The sequence below is a fragment of the Alternaria incomplexa genome (assembly GCF_024043165.1).
Source record: "Alternaria incomplexa strain BMP 0042 chromosome Unknown scaffold_11, whole genome shotgun sequence".
Classification (NCBI taxonomy): Eukaryota; Fungi; Ascomycota; class Dothideomycetes; order Pleosporales; family Pleosporaceae; genus Alternaria; species Alternaria incomplexa.
Window position 1 is genome coordinate 927150 of NW_026249860.1, and position 15053 is coordinate 942202.

The 15053-nt window shown below is 53.5% G+C and overlaps 5 protein-coding genes across 5 annotated transcripts; 1 reads left to right on the forward strand and 4 right to left on the reverse strand.

Moving 5' to 3' along the window:
• Positions 1–492: 492 nt before the first annotated feature.
• Positions 493–1329, reverse strand: J4E90_007716 (uncharacterized protein; the record flags this gene model as incomplete). Its single annotated transcript, XM_051437249.1, has 2 exons — positions 493–837; positions 898–1329. 2 exons carry the CDS (start codon positions 1327–1329, stop codon positions 493–495), a joined length of 777 nt encoding a protein of 258 aa, XP_051288995.1.
• Positions 1330–1978: 649 nt separating this feature from the next.
• Positions 1979–5357, reverse strand: J4E90_007717 (uncharacterized protein; the record flags this gene model as incomplete). Its single annotated transcript, XM_051437250.1, has 4 exons — positions 1979–2848; positions 2899–4116; positions 4169–5306; positions 5350–5357. The coding sequence occupies 4 exons, from the start codon at positions 5355–5357 to the stop codon at positions 1979–1981; spliced, it is 3234 nt and encodes a 1077-aa protein (XP_051288996.1).
• A 1089-nt stretch (positions 5358–6446) lies between these two features.
• Positions 6447–10007, reverse strand: J4E90_007718 (uncharacterized protein; the record flags this gene model as incomplete). The annotated part of the gene is made up of 3 exons (XM_051437251.1): positions 6447–7227; positions 7962–9022; positions 9078–10007. The coding sequence occupies 3 exons, from the start codon at positions 10005–10007 to the stop codon at positions 6447–6449; spliced, it is 2772 nt and encodes a 923-aa protein (XP_051288997.1).
• Positions 10008–11012: 1005 nt separating this feature from the next.
• J4E90_007719 (uncharacterized protein) lies at positions 11013–11459 on the forward strand (the record flags this gene model as incomplete). The annotated part of the gene is made up of 1 exon (XM_051437252.1): positions 11013–11459. The coding sequence occupies one exon, from the start codon at positions 11013–11015 to the stop codon at positions 11457–11459; it is 447 nt and encodes a 148-aa protein (XP_051288998.1).
• Positions 11460–11860: 401 nt separating this feature from the next.
• J4E90_007720 (uncharacterized protein) lies at positions 11861–13056 on the reverse strand (the record flags this gene model as incomplete). The annotated part of the gene is made up of 3 exons (XM_051437253.1): positions 11861–11930; positions 12015–12662; positions 12710–13056. The coding sequence occupies 3 exons, from the start codon at positions 13054–13056 to the stop codon at positions 11861–11863; spliced, it is 1065 nt and encodes a 354-aa protein (XP_051288999.1).
• Between the last annotated feature and the right edge of the window lie 1997 nt (positions 13057–15053).

Here is a 15053-nt window from a genome sequence, read left to right on the forward strand (position 1 = left end):
GAGATCGCCCGCCGCCGTGGGGCAACGCACGCCATTCCCCTTTCGGCAACGCGCCATCCCTGTTCCGCCTGTCGCGACCGACCTCACCACATTCACACATCCACGATTGCAGCGCGAGAACGTCTTTTGTCGATTGTCTGCCTTACTGAGAGAGAGTTTTCATAACGTTGAGAAAACATGTAGAATGAAAAGAAACAGGAAGTACGATACAGAAAACTACAGAAACCGGTTCACAGAAAGTTATGGAGTCGGGAACCATGCAAAGGCGTCCGCGCCAGTGCATTACAACCTTGCTGGAACGTAAGAGAACAATAAGTCAGACAAGTCACATAAAAAGGCAAGATTTAGGTCATGAAGTTCATTACCGAGAAACACGTAGTTCCCCGTCATCTAAATTCCAAAGACGGAACATGTACATCAATCGTTCATCATCAATCCCACCGATTCCCAGTCCGAAAACTCCAAACCCCAATCAGTGAAACGATCAAACGCTTAGGCGCCAAAGAGAGCCATCAAGACACCACCAGCCAGAAGGGCAGCGCCCACGTTGCTAGCATCAGCGGCGTCAGTGAAGGGAGGAAGGACAGGCTTCGACATGGAAGCACTAGGACGACCAGTTCCGGTCGCGGTCGCAGTCATGGTGGTGTTGAAAGTGGGGAATGAGTGCGAGGGCGTGGAGAAGCCAGAGGGCACGTGACGGGAGTGCTCAGAGGGCTTGACCGGCGTTCCAGTGATGATGGACACACTGAAGTCGGGGGTAGCAACGCTGGATGAGGGCAAGTCGACGGTCTCGGTCACCGACTTGGTGGAAGTCAAGCTCTTGGTCAGAGTGGGAGGCTGTTCACGTGTGTTAGATCGCTGTTGGGTGATGGACGGAACTAGAGGGCGGGTACTTACAGTGGCAAAGCTCGGGGGCGTCTTGCAGCCAGTGATGGTCGTGGTGTGAGTGCCGCCATGGGTGACAGTGTGGATATCGCTGATGCAAGACTCAGACGGGAGAGGCTTCTCAGTCATTGAGGACAATGACGAAGGGATAGACGTCTGGATAGTCATGTCCTTGGTAGAAGAAGACTCGGTCAGCGTCTTAACTCCGGTACCGCTAACAACAGGAGGCGCAGTGACCGTGACAGTGCTAGGAGGCCCGGACGCGGTAACAGTCAAAGTGTTGCAGTGAGTGCTAGACGAAGTCGGGACCGGGTCGACGAAGGTGACTGAAGTCACGAGCTGGACGGACGTGACGACAGAGCCGACGTTCGAAGAGAAGTCGGTGCTCGAGAGAGCGACGTTGAAGAGCGCGGTGGCCGCGAGAAAGTTCTTGAAGATAGCCATTGCAAAGTTTGGTATTTGTTGTTAGGTGTAAGTGAGTGTGGGTAAGAAGTTCGAAGGGATTGCTTGAAGAGCTTCGAAAGGGCGGTGGAGTAGAGATTGAGTTGCTTTAAACGAGTGTAGAGTAGAAGCGATGGGTTAAGAGAAGGTGAGGGCGGGGTATCGCTCTATTTATCTATGGAGTCGGGCGTTTGTTTGTGCGGGGAGTGGGCCGAGCGTGTTTTGATAGCGCCAAGGCTGCAGTGCGGGTGAGGCGATTAGGCAGAGGCAACGCGTCCGCTGTCCTTGAGTGTGAATGTGAAAGCGTTCGCGTGGGAGCTTACCCATCGCGTTGGCGTAGCGAGACCACGCGACCGGGGGGTGGCGTCAGTGTAGGTGATATAGTGCTAATAAAAAATGAAGAACCGCCATATGTCAGAAGAGTGTGGCAAAATAGGTACTTTGGACACTTCGATTGTATTACATTATGAGCACCTATGTATATAGCTCAAACGCTGTGGTCAATTGTCAACAGCAAGCATGCGACCATGTACCTGTCCAGACCCTCCACCGCCGTGCTGAGTCCTAAACGCTGAAGACTCAGTACACCTGTCGAGAGCAATAATCCATATATATAATACAGACCTCCATAAGCACGTTGACCATCCTCCTCTTATGTATTAGTATTACTCCGACAAGCGTTCCCATTCGCCATCCCATTCTCGCCACTCTCCTCGAGTCTGAAGTCCGCGTTGTCGCCCTGGATTCGCTCGATCTCGTTCTGTATTGCAAGTACCCAATGGTCTCGCTCTGCACGCGACCGCGCCCTAAAGACCACGCTACGGCCTTTACTTCCAAGCTTAGCTACCCTCTTGAGCTTCGTGCGCTTGCCCTCTTTGCGGACTTGTTCCCCGCCGCCTGCACCCTCCTCAGCGCGGAACCAGCTCTTTGCTTTGCCATGCCAGATAACAAACGTGGTCATGACGTCCTCGTCCGTCGATGTCCAACCGTCTTCGAGGTAGATTCGTGGGAGGGCGTGGTGTCCTGGTTTGTTCGCATCGAAAGTTTGATTCTGATAGAGAAGGTCGTTCTCTGTAAGGAGGCCAGAGTAGACGTAGCAGTCCTTGAGATCGAGATTCGCGATGCGCTCGTGGTGGATGTGCGCCAGTTGTTTGCCGACCCTACTTCGCAAGACATCGCGGAAGATGAGCAGTGTGCCGGCAGTCAGCAGAACACTACATCGTGTGAAGGGCGCATGTATGCGCGGTTTGCGATACAACATTCCGCTCATATGAACGCTGCGACAACAAGCGATACCACACATGTTGTAGAGCTCTGGTGAAGCAAATGATTGTGTTACCTCCCATTTCCTTGCAAACTGCCCAACGTGTGCTTCTGCCTCTTCGTCAATCTTAAGGGCGCTGAGGTTGCGACTACGTGTGGCTTTATAGAGGGCAATATCGGATGCCGTGCGATGTTTCCAGTACTTGGCGAGGGCGCGTAGGTGTTGTATCCACTCTTTCCGATGAGCTTTGTCTGCGGCCTGAACATTGAGTCAATTAAGAGGACAAACATACATGGAAGGATACTAACCTGAAGGCGAATGATGAGGCCATTCTTCATAACTAATTCGAGAGTACGATCGATGTCCAGGTCCTTCGTAGCTCCGTCGTTGCGCATAGAGTCGTCGACCTCCTCGTCAAAGTCCACATCCGAGCCTTCTTCCAGGTCTTCATCAGCAGGACTGGCGCCCAACTGGGCTTTGCGGACTTTGACAACATCTGCCAAGCTGATGTAGCCGTCACAGTTGAGCAGGTTCTGCTCTTTGCGGGTAGCTTCATCTGCTGCATCTTCATCATGCAGACGCCTGGCTTCCGTCGTACCTGAGTGACCCTCCATCAGCCACTCGATCTGCCCATCCTGGAGGACATAAGGGCTCACAGCCCAGCTCTCTGGCACCGCGTCTTTGACCGCTTGCGCTGTCGGCACATTGGGATTTCCAGACGCAGGTAGCCTCGGAGGCGGAGGTGGGGTGACTTTTGTGGGTCGTGAAAAGACGAGATACTGATCGTGGCTGGCAAAGTAGAGCTGCTTGTGGTACATGAGACCTAGTCGCTTTGCCCGTCCTCGCTGCCCTGTCAGTCGGATGAGAAAACCTTCGACGGGAACCGGTTCAGTCAAGGTCTTGTGCTTCTTCCTTGTCACTGCAGTCGTAGGATAGTGTGTCTTGGGCCTCAGTTCCAGTTCGTGCGACTTTAGCATAGCTATCGTGCCGTACATCTTCCGCTCGTTCGCGCCATGTATCCACTCAAGTCGATCATAGCGCTTCCAGGCGAGACCTATGCGCTGGTCCTTGATCCACGATTCTAGCACGTCAGCCCACTCTGGTGCATCTTGCAGTTGATCTAAGCAGCGCTTGATCAAATCTTGAGCGACCGCCTGTTCCTCCTGCATAGTCCTCAGCAGAGCCTCTTCCGTGTTCTCTGCATCTTGAACTTTGTTTTGTGATGCCTCTAGCTTCTCGAATGGGTTGGCGATCCGTATGCTCAAGCTCATGTCCGGTATGCTGATCTGGAGCTCGGAAGCACGCTGCCAGCCAAGGACGTTTCGGAGAAAGGTATACCACTCTACTGCATTGGACGCAGTTCGGGCTTGCATGATGAAGATAAGTGTCTCGCGTGAACCTGGTGAGGATACGACCATTGACTTGTCCAACGATGAGTAGAGATTGACCTTGCAGGTCTTCCTCCCCAGCGGAACTTCGTATGCAGCTTTCTTGCCTGCTCCTGCATTCTCAATTTCCGGGATGACCTGGGAACGAGGTTAGTAGCTTGACGCACATGAAGTCGCGAGAGAAACTTACCCGGGTCTGGTAGAGCTGCAGCAGAAATTCTGCGTCATTGGTATGGCTGTGGCGACAAACGACCATGTACTCCCGCCATTTATCCTTGACGCGGGAGACGACCCTCTGGTTGACGTTTTCATCAAAGTCTTCGGGAACTTCTGCAGCGGCATCCACTCGCACAAGCATGCGTTCCATCTTGACGACAAGCCCATCTTTGATCTTCTGTCGTCTTATCTTGGTGCCAGCTCGCTGAACAGTCATTTGCGCCTTCTTCGCTTTGAGCTGAATCGTGGCGCGTCGGGAATCCTCCGGGATGTCAAACTTGACAAGATTCCGAAGGTTCGACTTCTTGCGCGTCAAATCTCCCGTGGCGGGGTCCGTGTCTTGGGGCAATTCCGCGGAAGAGGACATCATGCCTGATCTTCTCCTCACTCTTGCCATTATACCCTTCGCGGGCGGTTTCGAATCGACATCAGCCGAGGCCGGTGCCTTGTTCATGTCAGCCTTACGTAGCAAAGACGATGTGGAGTTTGCATCTACAGAGGCTGCTCCGGTAGCTGATGCAGGACTCCCAAGGCTCTCTACATTCGACAGTGGGCGTTTGCCTAGTGACGTTGATCCTGCCTGCCCTTGGCCTGAAGGAACTTGTAAGCCACTTGCCTGTGCTTGTTGTTGGTGTTGCTCCTGCAGCGGCCTTTCGTCTGATCCTTGTTGGTCTTCGTCATCATCTTCGTCTGCGGGTATCGAGGATGCGGTGATATATGTCTTGTCCGTACTCGATCGGCGGACTGTCCGTTCGTTGGTGGGAACGCGTTCGATATCATCGTCTTCCGGCTCCGACGGCGCGTCTACGAACTCGTCATTTTCGTCATCGTCCATGACATCGCTCTTGTGGTCTGAAGCGCGCGGCACTTGCAAGGCGGGTGGGGTCGCCGCAGTCGCATCCGCCGCGCCATTGGCTCCGCTGGCCTCGAGCTCTTGCGCTCCTTCCTCATCCTCTGCTTGAAGTTCCTCGGGCTGGGGGAAGCTGTGCTGGAAGAGGGCAGAGGAGCTGGGGCCTTCGAGGCCGCTCAGCCGTCGTTGGCGCGCCTCACGCGGGTCTGAGGAGAAGGTCGCGGTACGCGTCGAGTAGTTGATTCGCAGATGGTGCTTGTACCTGAACGTGCGATGTCAGTACATGTCGCATAGGCAGTTCCTACAGCGACATCTCTTACCAATCGGAGCGGTGCTTGGTCAGCCATGCCGTGGGGATAGGACCGATGAAGTAGCGTCTCGTCGTGAGATGCAGATGCTCGGGCGTGGCATGTTCCTACTCCTCTTAGCTTGCGACATGCGTGCGGTAGTCTGCAGCCATGCATACCAGTCGCTGGGCAGTGTACGAGTCGGGGGGCAGATTAGTAACGTCAGGCTGGTGCCATGAGCGGCGCTGCTGGTCGGGCATTGGACCTCTCCTATCTCGTTCTGGCCGCGGAGGTGCGCTCCTTCAAGTCACAGTCGGGTGGGAGTGAATACATAAACCACTAAACAACATACATTAAGTTAAGAAGCTAGTAAGAGGCGCGACTACTTTGCATAAGGAGAGGCAGCCACGAGCGCGTGGCGGGCGTGCGACTAGGAAAGCAGGCGCGGGCGAGGGCCGAATTGGCGACGGCATCCTAGCCCTCGTCATCGTTGAGGTGCCCAGCCCGAACCCCCTGTGCAGATCATTATCACAGATCTTCTCACAACGATAGACCAACAACAATATCCGCAGACACGCGACAATCATTTCAGCATTCTAGGTAGGCTTCAAATGAGCCGGCGGGGTACCAAGGAGTCAACTGTTCTCCACGTTTCCGACACGCCTTAGCGTCTTCTCCAAGGCAACCCACGATTCGACGACATCTCAGAAAAAGCAACCTCAGCCCTTCTGACTCGAGGCATTCCGCTCAATAGACGATCTCTACACACTTATCCGTTCACCGATTAACTACTAATTCTTATTAATCCACGTGTCTCCAGTCTTACCTACCAGGTTCCGGTCCCACAACACAGTTTTTGGTTCCGATTCATCCAAGCGAAGAGACCACCAACTCGCCAAAACGTGCAGTTTCAGATCCCAACCTACCCATTCCGGCAACTCTTTCGCAAAACTGTTGATTCCGGTCTCGGGTGATCTGCTAAGTGGCGTTGCGTACTACGAGGGTCTTCCTGGTTCACACGATCTTGACAGCTTGGTGGCACAGAAGTGTCGATTCGCGCAAAGCGAAAAAAAGGAATTACGTGCATCGCCAACTTTAATACTACATGCATCCTCTCACAGTTCCATGATCTCGTCACGTGGCAGAGCTCGCCATGCTATCTCAGCCGCGCCCCTCGCTGCTACGTACTCAGGGTCAGAATACAGCATCTTGGCCCGCGTTCCAAATAAGCTGAATGCATCTGCGATTGCCACTCGAATCTCTTCACGACCGACGCTATCTCGGCTTCCCGTCATTATGACAGTGATTTGTTCGGGAAAGACCCAGGGCCTCTTCGTGTAACCAATGTACACTTTACGCAGATACTCTAGAACGAAATCGCGTACTTGCTCTTCCGTTGCCGAGCTTCTGCTGCCAAGATCGAAACTTATTCTAATATCATCTTCGTAGTTCGCGATATCGTGGGCGCGATCCAGCGGTCGACCATCAAGTAAGATAGCATCCTCAGTATATTCCACGATGACTGTGTGGCACCCAGCAAATCCGGATGATGTTTGACATTCGGAACCGCTCTCAGAGAGGCCCATCCCATGGCCGGCATACGCAGCGATGAGCTCGTGTAATTGTAACCCGGAATCGGTCTTCAGCATACGCAAACCTGCGTACTCCGCGGCATCCTTGATGTCTTCCTGGTACAAAGCAGGCAAAGCAGGGAAGCTCTGTATCGCCGATACGGGAGATCCAAGTTTACTTTCCGCCATCCTTGCCGTTGCTGTTAGCATCTTAGCTAATACTGCTGCGTCGGCAGAGGCGGCCAGACCGAGCTTCTTTCGTGCACTACGCCAGGCTCTTCGTGGTGCGTCATTCCACAAGTCTTCCATGCTGCCGTAGGGTTCGCTGTAATTTACATGGTCAGTAATGGTATGCATAAGTACAATGATCCCGAAACCCACGTTAGATGCACCGAAGAGAGCAAAGAGAGGCGTTGCATCATCTTCACATACGCCTTCGATGCCTCCACTCGGCCCAGGTTTTCGAAAGTTCCGTCCGGCCATCGAACTGCTGCTGTTGCATGATTTGCAGTGAGCGAAATACCAACTACTGGCAACTTCGATGTGGGCTTTTCCCGGAGCTCAACTGCGACGGCCTGAGCGTATGAGATGGCAAGGCGGATTACTACGACACCCACGAGGACAGACAGTGTTTTGAACATATTGCTTGAGTAGTCAAAGACACGATACTCAGGTGGGTGAATAAGTAAGTGCATCGTGTTCGCAGGCTGGAGATGGTGAGAAGTCGCGACGTCAAGCGGCACAGTAATGGCTGCTGCCTACACCCAGACGCGGGGTACGTCTGTTCTACTTCACACCCTGCTGACTTTACTTGAAGCCTCCATTCGCACTCTGAACCTGGCATTAAAGTATTTGTCCATAAAATTCCAGTATAACATCGATCTCGCTATCATTATGCGACTACGTCATCCTCATCCCACCCTCATCTGCCGACGAAAGCATCGCCCTTACCAATCTCTCGGACGATGTGCTCCACTACGATCATCTCCCCTCCCACCACGCTGCGTCCCATTCCTTTGATCGTTCTGCCTTGGCGACTCATACTCCCTTCTTCCATACACTGAGCGAGGCGCATATGCGGAAGAAGGGGATGGTGTACCCCACGCTCGGTCGAGGTACATGGGCTCAGGCGTTCCATGAGGCTGTCTGGTAAATGTCCCCGTTGATGGTGAAGTTGGTGCGCGGTAACCAGGTGGCCCTCCATTGGGTGGCGGCGCAGTAGGTGCTCTCCTCGGTGCCGGAGCAAGAGTACGTAGTGCTTCGGCCGTGAGGCTCGTTCGGGGAACGCGACTAGGCTTCTCTGCACTGTCATTCGTCTCCATGATCGGTTCAAACTTCTCTTCCATCACATGTGGTTGTTGCGCTTCCACATCCCGCACCTGTTCTTCTGGTTCCGCGTTCTCAGCTACCCTCGCAGCCCACTTGGCTTCCAACATCTTCTTCCCCTTAGCGGTTACCCGCTCAGTCATCCGGTTCTCAGCTTTCTCGATACCCAGTTTGAGCGCTTCGCCCATAACACTGTGGAGGGTAAGAAATGGGAGCGTGAGGACGTGGCGAAGCTGGAGTTGGTAGTCAAGCTTGACTTCGTGGTTGTCTAGGTTCATGTGCAGTTGCGACCTCTTCTGCGCTTCATCTCCTGTTCCTGTCGACGTAGGTCTGGCTGGCTCGTAATACACCTTGCGCTCCTCAAACCTCCCCTTCTCTTTCCACTCTTTAAGTGCATTGCAATCCAGATTCTGAGGCCCATACCGCTTGAGCGGGATGCGAAGCGCGCGGATCAAAGCTTGGGTATGCAGAACGTTCAACTCCAACTTTGGCGTAAAAGAGTCCCGGACATGGAGATACCAGCTCAGACACTCTGTCAGGCCACGCGCATCAAGCCCAGACGGTAGATGGTTCAGGCCAGCGAGGAGATCACTGAATGTCGGCAACACATAGCCGCTACGTCTGTCCGCGATGTATCTGCCTGGCTCCAGGTGGTCGGTATGTAAGTTTGCATCATGCTTCCCGTTGATAGTGTCCGTCTTGAAACCCTCGATGATCTTCTTGACTGAGTCGCGCTGGAACTGATTCATGACTGCCGCCGTGATGTCCGTTGTTGGGGGGCCACGGAAGAACGCCTGTGCATTGTCAGCTATAAACTATCTCAGGGCAATTAGACAGACGAAGACGTACTTGCATACCAACGATGTCCGCACCGCGATAGTCGTTGTTCGCTAGTCGGACCATCATGCTTTTCCACCGGACGTGATGGGGGTAGTAGGCCATGACTTCTTTGGCGGATAGAGGTACTCCAGGGGGGAGCAGAGCGTCTACGGGGACTGCGTCGTTGTACCATGTATAATGCACTCCGAGGTCCTTCCCTACGAATCCCGGCTTTTGTAGAACGCCGCGGACGGCCCGCATATTGAAGTCTTTTGTTTCGTCTACCCATGGACGCTGGAAGGGAGGATATGTGTGTACGGATTCGCCCGAATGCGACATGTGTGGTGTGTAGAGCGAGGCTGCGGTGCGAGCTGTGGCAGGGGTGTGAGGATCGAAGGGCATGCTGAAGTTAGCAGGTGTGTCTGGTAATTGTTGGAGATGCATAGGGCCTGGTGTTGATACAGCCGGAAGCGCATCCTCTATAATGAGCCTGCCTGAGAAGCGCAACCTGACGGTCAAGCTATAGGTCTCGTAGTCTGGCTCTTCGCCCTCTACATCATCAGGGCTGATTCGCTGGCGTTTTGCTACTGACATCCAGACGTTCTTCCTCGCAGCCTTTGACTTCCTCTTGAATGCTCGGACCTTTACGGTGGGTTTCGGGATATCCGATAGGGCTCTCTTCCTTGCGCTTTTTGGAGCAGCCGATACCGAGGCGCTTACATCGACCCCTTTGGTGTCGCTATCGCTTGGGCCACTGCCGCTTCGACTTCTGCCCTTCTCTGGAGCGGCAACCTGATAGTCGTAGTCCATGTCATCCCACGCTGAACGGTCGTTGGACGCGTTTTCGTTGTCATCATGTTGGAAAACTCCGGTTGCGTAACGCCAGTCGCGGGTTTTGGGGACCCAAGTAGAGTGCTTCTGCGGACGGGATTGGCGCGCGAGGATATCTTCTTCCTTCATGGTGGTGAGAGCGAAGTAAGTCGCGTTCTTTTCCTTTGCTATCGCAGTATCGTGACGCTAAATCGACGTCCGTGGAGCGAGGCCAAAGTTGGGTGAGTCGGGAAGAAAGGTGATGACACTCGCGTCGTGAATAGCATATGACGCAGTGGTAGTCACGGACCATGCTCATGTATTAGGCAGTTTGGTAAGTGAAGGCGGAAAAGACACGTGAATGTCGCCCAGTGGCCGCCTACGTCCCCTTGGAAATATACTGGCCATCGCCATAGAGTGAAAGAAAGCCATAGCGATGCGTAGTCAGTCTCTGGCATCTGTCAGAACTGAGATCCTAATACGCATGTCCGAGGACGACAATAAATGTTATTGATGGCGCTTTGTAGAGCGACCACTGACCCTACCTCGAACTCCGACAAGATCTTCGCCAAGACTTGAGAGAATGAAAAGAGGTCTGTTTCTGCTTCTTGAGATTCTTGAACGAGAAAGAAATACGTGGGCACAGGAAACGGCGAGATGTGAACAGATGACCGAACAGACCAAGGACGAGAGGTGGCCAGGCAGACTTGAGATGTCAGTCATCGACGGATATTGTCACTGTACAAATCAGGCCAGGCAATCTCGTTAATTGGACTATTATCATCGCAGGTCACTGCAATAGCATACTCCTGGGCTCGCACCTCCGGAGTCCTCCAAGGCTTTTCATGTGAGCTTTGCTTGCCGAGACATCAGTCCGGGCTGGGCGATGAAACTTGATGACACCAATCGCAAAGGTATCGGAATCCTGTCAAAGGATAAATGCGAGGGCAGGTATGATTAATGAACAATGTGAGCTGATGTTGTCTTCGATGAAGCGGACCCGCGCGAAAGCAAGCGCCTCCGCAACACGGGCCAATCAAAGCACCCCTACGTCATTATCCTGCAATATCCGAGGTCCATCATCAGCACCATAACACCGCGTCCAGCAGCGCGTTGCTACCATCAGACTATCAAACCTCTCTACCAAAAGTCATCATGAGCACAAAATCCATCCCAACGCTAACCCTCGATGGCGCGCGCGTCGCCCTCGCCGCCGCCGAGCAGCGCTCCAAGGAAATCAACGTACCAATGAACATCGCCATCATGGACAACGCATGCCATCTCCTAGCATTCGCCCGCATGGAAGGCGCAAAACTCACATCCATCAACATCGCCATCGACAAGGCTTTCACAGCTGCAGGTCATCGCGCGCCTACGTCTGTTTACAAAGACAATGTGTATCCTGGTGGGCCGGCGTATGGCATCAATCACAGCAATGGAGGCAGGTTTATGACGATTGCGGGTGGTGTGCCGATTGTGAAGGATGGGGTTGTTGTTGGGGCGGTGGGGTGTAGTACGGGGTTGCCGAGTCAGGATGAGGATGTTGCGAAGAGGGGGGTTGAGGCTGTGCAGAAGAGTTTTGGGGTTAAGGCGAAGCTATGAGTCTGTGTGGAAAAGAATATGGAACGGAGAGAGATGTTCATGGTCTCGACCGAAATTGCATTGTAATTCGGCAAACTACGAGTCCCATCTTCTACTAATTCCCACATGTACGATCGCAATACTTCCCTACCAGCGACAGATTTGAAGGCGCAGGCTCGCCACACCGAACCCGTTTACCTCCACTTGTCTAGGTCGGTTTCTGACACTGCGAATAGTACTCGTCGACCTTGAAGCAGACCAGGCCCTGATTACAAGTCGTCGAGCCCTGCCACGTCTGCCCACCGCACTGGTCATAGAGCTGTACTGGGCCCGTAGCCACTGGTGGCGCGGGTCTGGTCGTGGTTGTACGCCTGGTGCGAGTGAAGGGCGGTGCTGGTTGAGCAGGCGGAGTGGATGTAGGTCTAGCAGTTGTCTGAGTTCGCGTGCTGGTGGATCTCTGAGATGAGACCGGTGGCTGACATTGCGAGTAATCTACAATAGGTCAGTATGAGATTCGGTGTGGAATGCAAGACATGATAGAAGCAGTGCGACTCACATTCATCGACTCTCACGCACACCGAATCCTTGCATGTCCTGGGACCAGTCCAACCATTCCCGCCGCATTGGTCGAACGGTAGACCGATAGTTGGTGCGGCACTAGCAGAGGCTGTAGTCGTTGGGGTTGTTCTGGTGTTAGCTGGGTCCGCGAGGCAATAGTACGAATTTTCGTCGACATAGGTACAGACGGTGCCTCCTACGCATCGGGTGGGACCTTTGTAAGACTTCCCACCACACTGACCACCCGGCTGTACAGTACCAGAAGATATTGGAGCAGATGTTGTAGGCGTCGGCGAAGGAGTATTCTGCCCTGGGATTGGGTCATCATTGCGGCGGCAGCCAGACACGCCGGACAAAGCCTCAGGGCACTTGACCTTCTCCCAGTTGACAGACGGGTTGTCAGCTGCCCGAAACCAATCGAAACGCCAGTAGCAGCCAGCTTGCAGCACAGAAGGGAGGGCGTCGCAGTCGTCGCGATGCGCTACGCCACCATAGTCTTGACCCCAGACATCCGCGCCGCCATATTGCTTGGTGCATCCTTGGGTAGAACCTTCGCCACCACCAGGGATGGCAATGTTGAATTGATCTTCTCCTAGATCAGACCCAGTGTTCGTGACCTGGACGATCATCTTCTTTCCGTTGACTGGGCCGGAAGTAAACGTCAGGCTAGAGTTTGTCAGTCACTGCTCGGGCATCGAATTGAAGGAACATACGAGTAGCAAGAGCAACACCACGCAGATTCGTTCGAAGCTGCAAGATTCACTGCGGCGAAGCCATAAGCCAAGTCGTTACTCGCAGCCCACGGGCTGAGGTCCGAGCAGGCATATGAGCCACCGCCGCTTTCGCAGCCGTCGCGCCTGTTGTAGTTGTCGAGGAGATTATCGCTTGCGTCGCACGTCAGGACTGGCTTATCGACAAGAGCTTTGCCGGGCCAAGAGCAGGAGTTCTTGCAGCAGGACCATTGACGAGTGGTTGACCCGGTGCCTTGGACGGCACTTCCAGCGCTGTAGGCAAGGGCGAAGAAGCTCGACGTGACAGCGGAGAGAAGGAAGATCCGCATCTTGGAATTTGAGGTATGATACTGCAAGAGAAGAAGACTGTATGAGCAAGCCGAGATGACCTGATCAAGATGAGGTTGTAATCGACGAGACGTGGAGCTTTTATATACCCTCATTGGATTATGCTTCCTGCTCTGGCTATTCTACAGGTTCGTACGGCATAACACCTGCCAGGTCCCTGCTTCGGGTATCTGCACGATCTGGCAGGAGAACTTATCAGATCATTGCTATTCCCAGGTACTTGATTGCGCACACGGGAAGATTGTTGGTGTTCATCTACTGACGATGTTCTTCCGCTGTCTGTTGAGAAGCGCTGAAGCGCTACTATTCATAGAAGCTACCGGTGCGGTTTGCTAAAACAGACGGCTATATGATCCGGTGACTGTCGGCAGATACATACACGCCACTTCACGACCTTCGAGCCACTCTGTTCGTTGTAAGTTGTTTTCGTGCATGCTCAAGACAGACCTGTGGTGTAGTCGCTCCTCGTCCCCTTGTCATCCGCCTGGAAGAACGCTGTTGATGATCATCCTAACCCCATCCGTGCGGACACGATTGATTACTCTCGTTTCTGGACCGCGAGAGCACGGGCTATCTTCCGTACAGGGCAGCTCTTCTTCCGACACCCATAGACCCGGTAAGCCACGAGCCAGACTTCGACTTCGATCTTGATTGAACGCTGTCTGTCATTGGCCCCAAGTGTGGTACCAGATTGAATACCGAGAGACTTGTTGAGGCTTCTGTTTTTTGACTGTAGCTGTAGGAATCGCGAATGTTGCCTTCTTCAGAGGTCTGTGGCGCTTGAAATACGGCACAGATGTGGGTACATAGTGCCGCGAGAGTAGATCACTATGGCGCACTCGTCCAGGGGCCTGGGGCAAAATCCAGGTTTACTATACTGCCATGGGTCCAGCGAACCATGTCTGTGAGAAAAAGCACCTTCCTAAGCACGGGCACGAACAGCGAGATCTCCTTGCGCGTCGATCTGCCTACGACCGATCGACTGGTAGTCTGGTCAAGGTGTCCTGGTAAGATCCGAGCTCGCTTTCACGTGCGACTGCAGGCGGCTCTATATAACCGGCGATTCATCTATCTGGTCAGATGATCAAAAACGAATACACGTCAGTCACCGAGCGAGGGCAACTATTACGATTCGGCCCGTGAAGAAGTTGCAGATTATCGGAACGTTTGAGAGAAACAGAGGCGTCGTGACTTGAGCCAAGGTTGGCTCACGAGGTGTCGACAGGCATGTGTCTTGTAAGGGCAGGCGTCCAAGGCCCCTAAGCGGGGGTAACGCCGTTGTGCTGCCGGCGCTAGGGTCGTAGCGGACCGCAAGAAGGCCCAACCTTAGTGTCACTCCTGACATGCACAATGCGCTTCCTATACCTTCAAGAATTCAGATAAGAAAATCCTACACGAACAACCGGTGAAGCCATGGATTTGGCATCAATCAATCGGCTGATGCTGGCACATCACTGATCCTTTCGGCGCTACCCGCGCTTCGAATTCTCCGACTTCAGGCATTCGTGGCAGGTTGTGGGGAACGTCGATCGCCTACGACACATGCACATTAGCCCACGTCCTGAAAGAATTTATCGCCTTACGTCTCAGGTATCAATAGCCAATCACGTCCGCTCGCATCATCGCCCATTGGCTAAGCGACGGCGTATATACCGCTTTATCTACCTCCGAAACAGGGTGGACTGGTCGAGCAAAATGCGGTCGGACCGTCTCGTAGGGACTATCATACACAGCTGTGAATCAGGGTCTGTCATAATATGGCAACAGCCGCGTCACGTTGCAGACTAGCTGTCCCTCCATCTTTTCCCCGTTGCAAACGTTGACTGACAGCTCGGCACAAACACCTGCATTTAACACTTTGGACCCCTGGAACCAGAGGAATTTTGGCTACTGAACTTGCGACAAATCTCGCTGGGAAATCGGAACAACATGGCTGGCATAGCTTGCGTATGGGCAAACATCCCAGAGGGACGCGAAG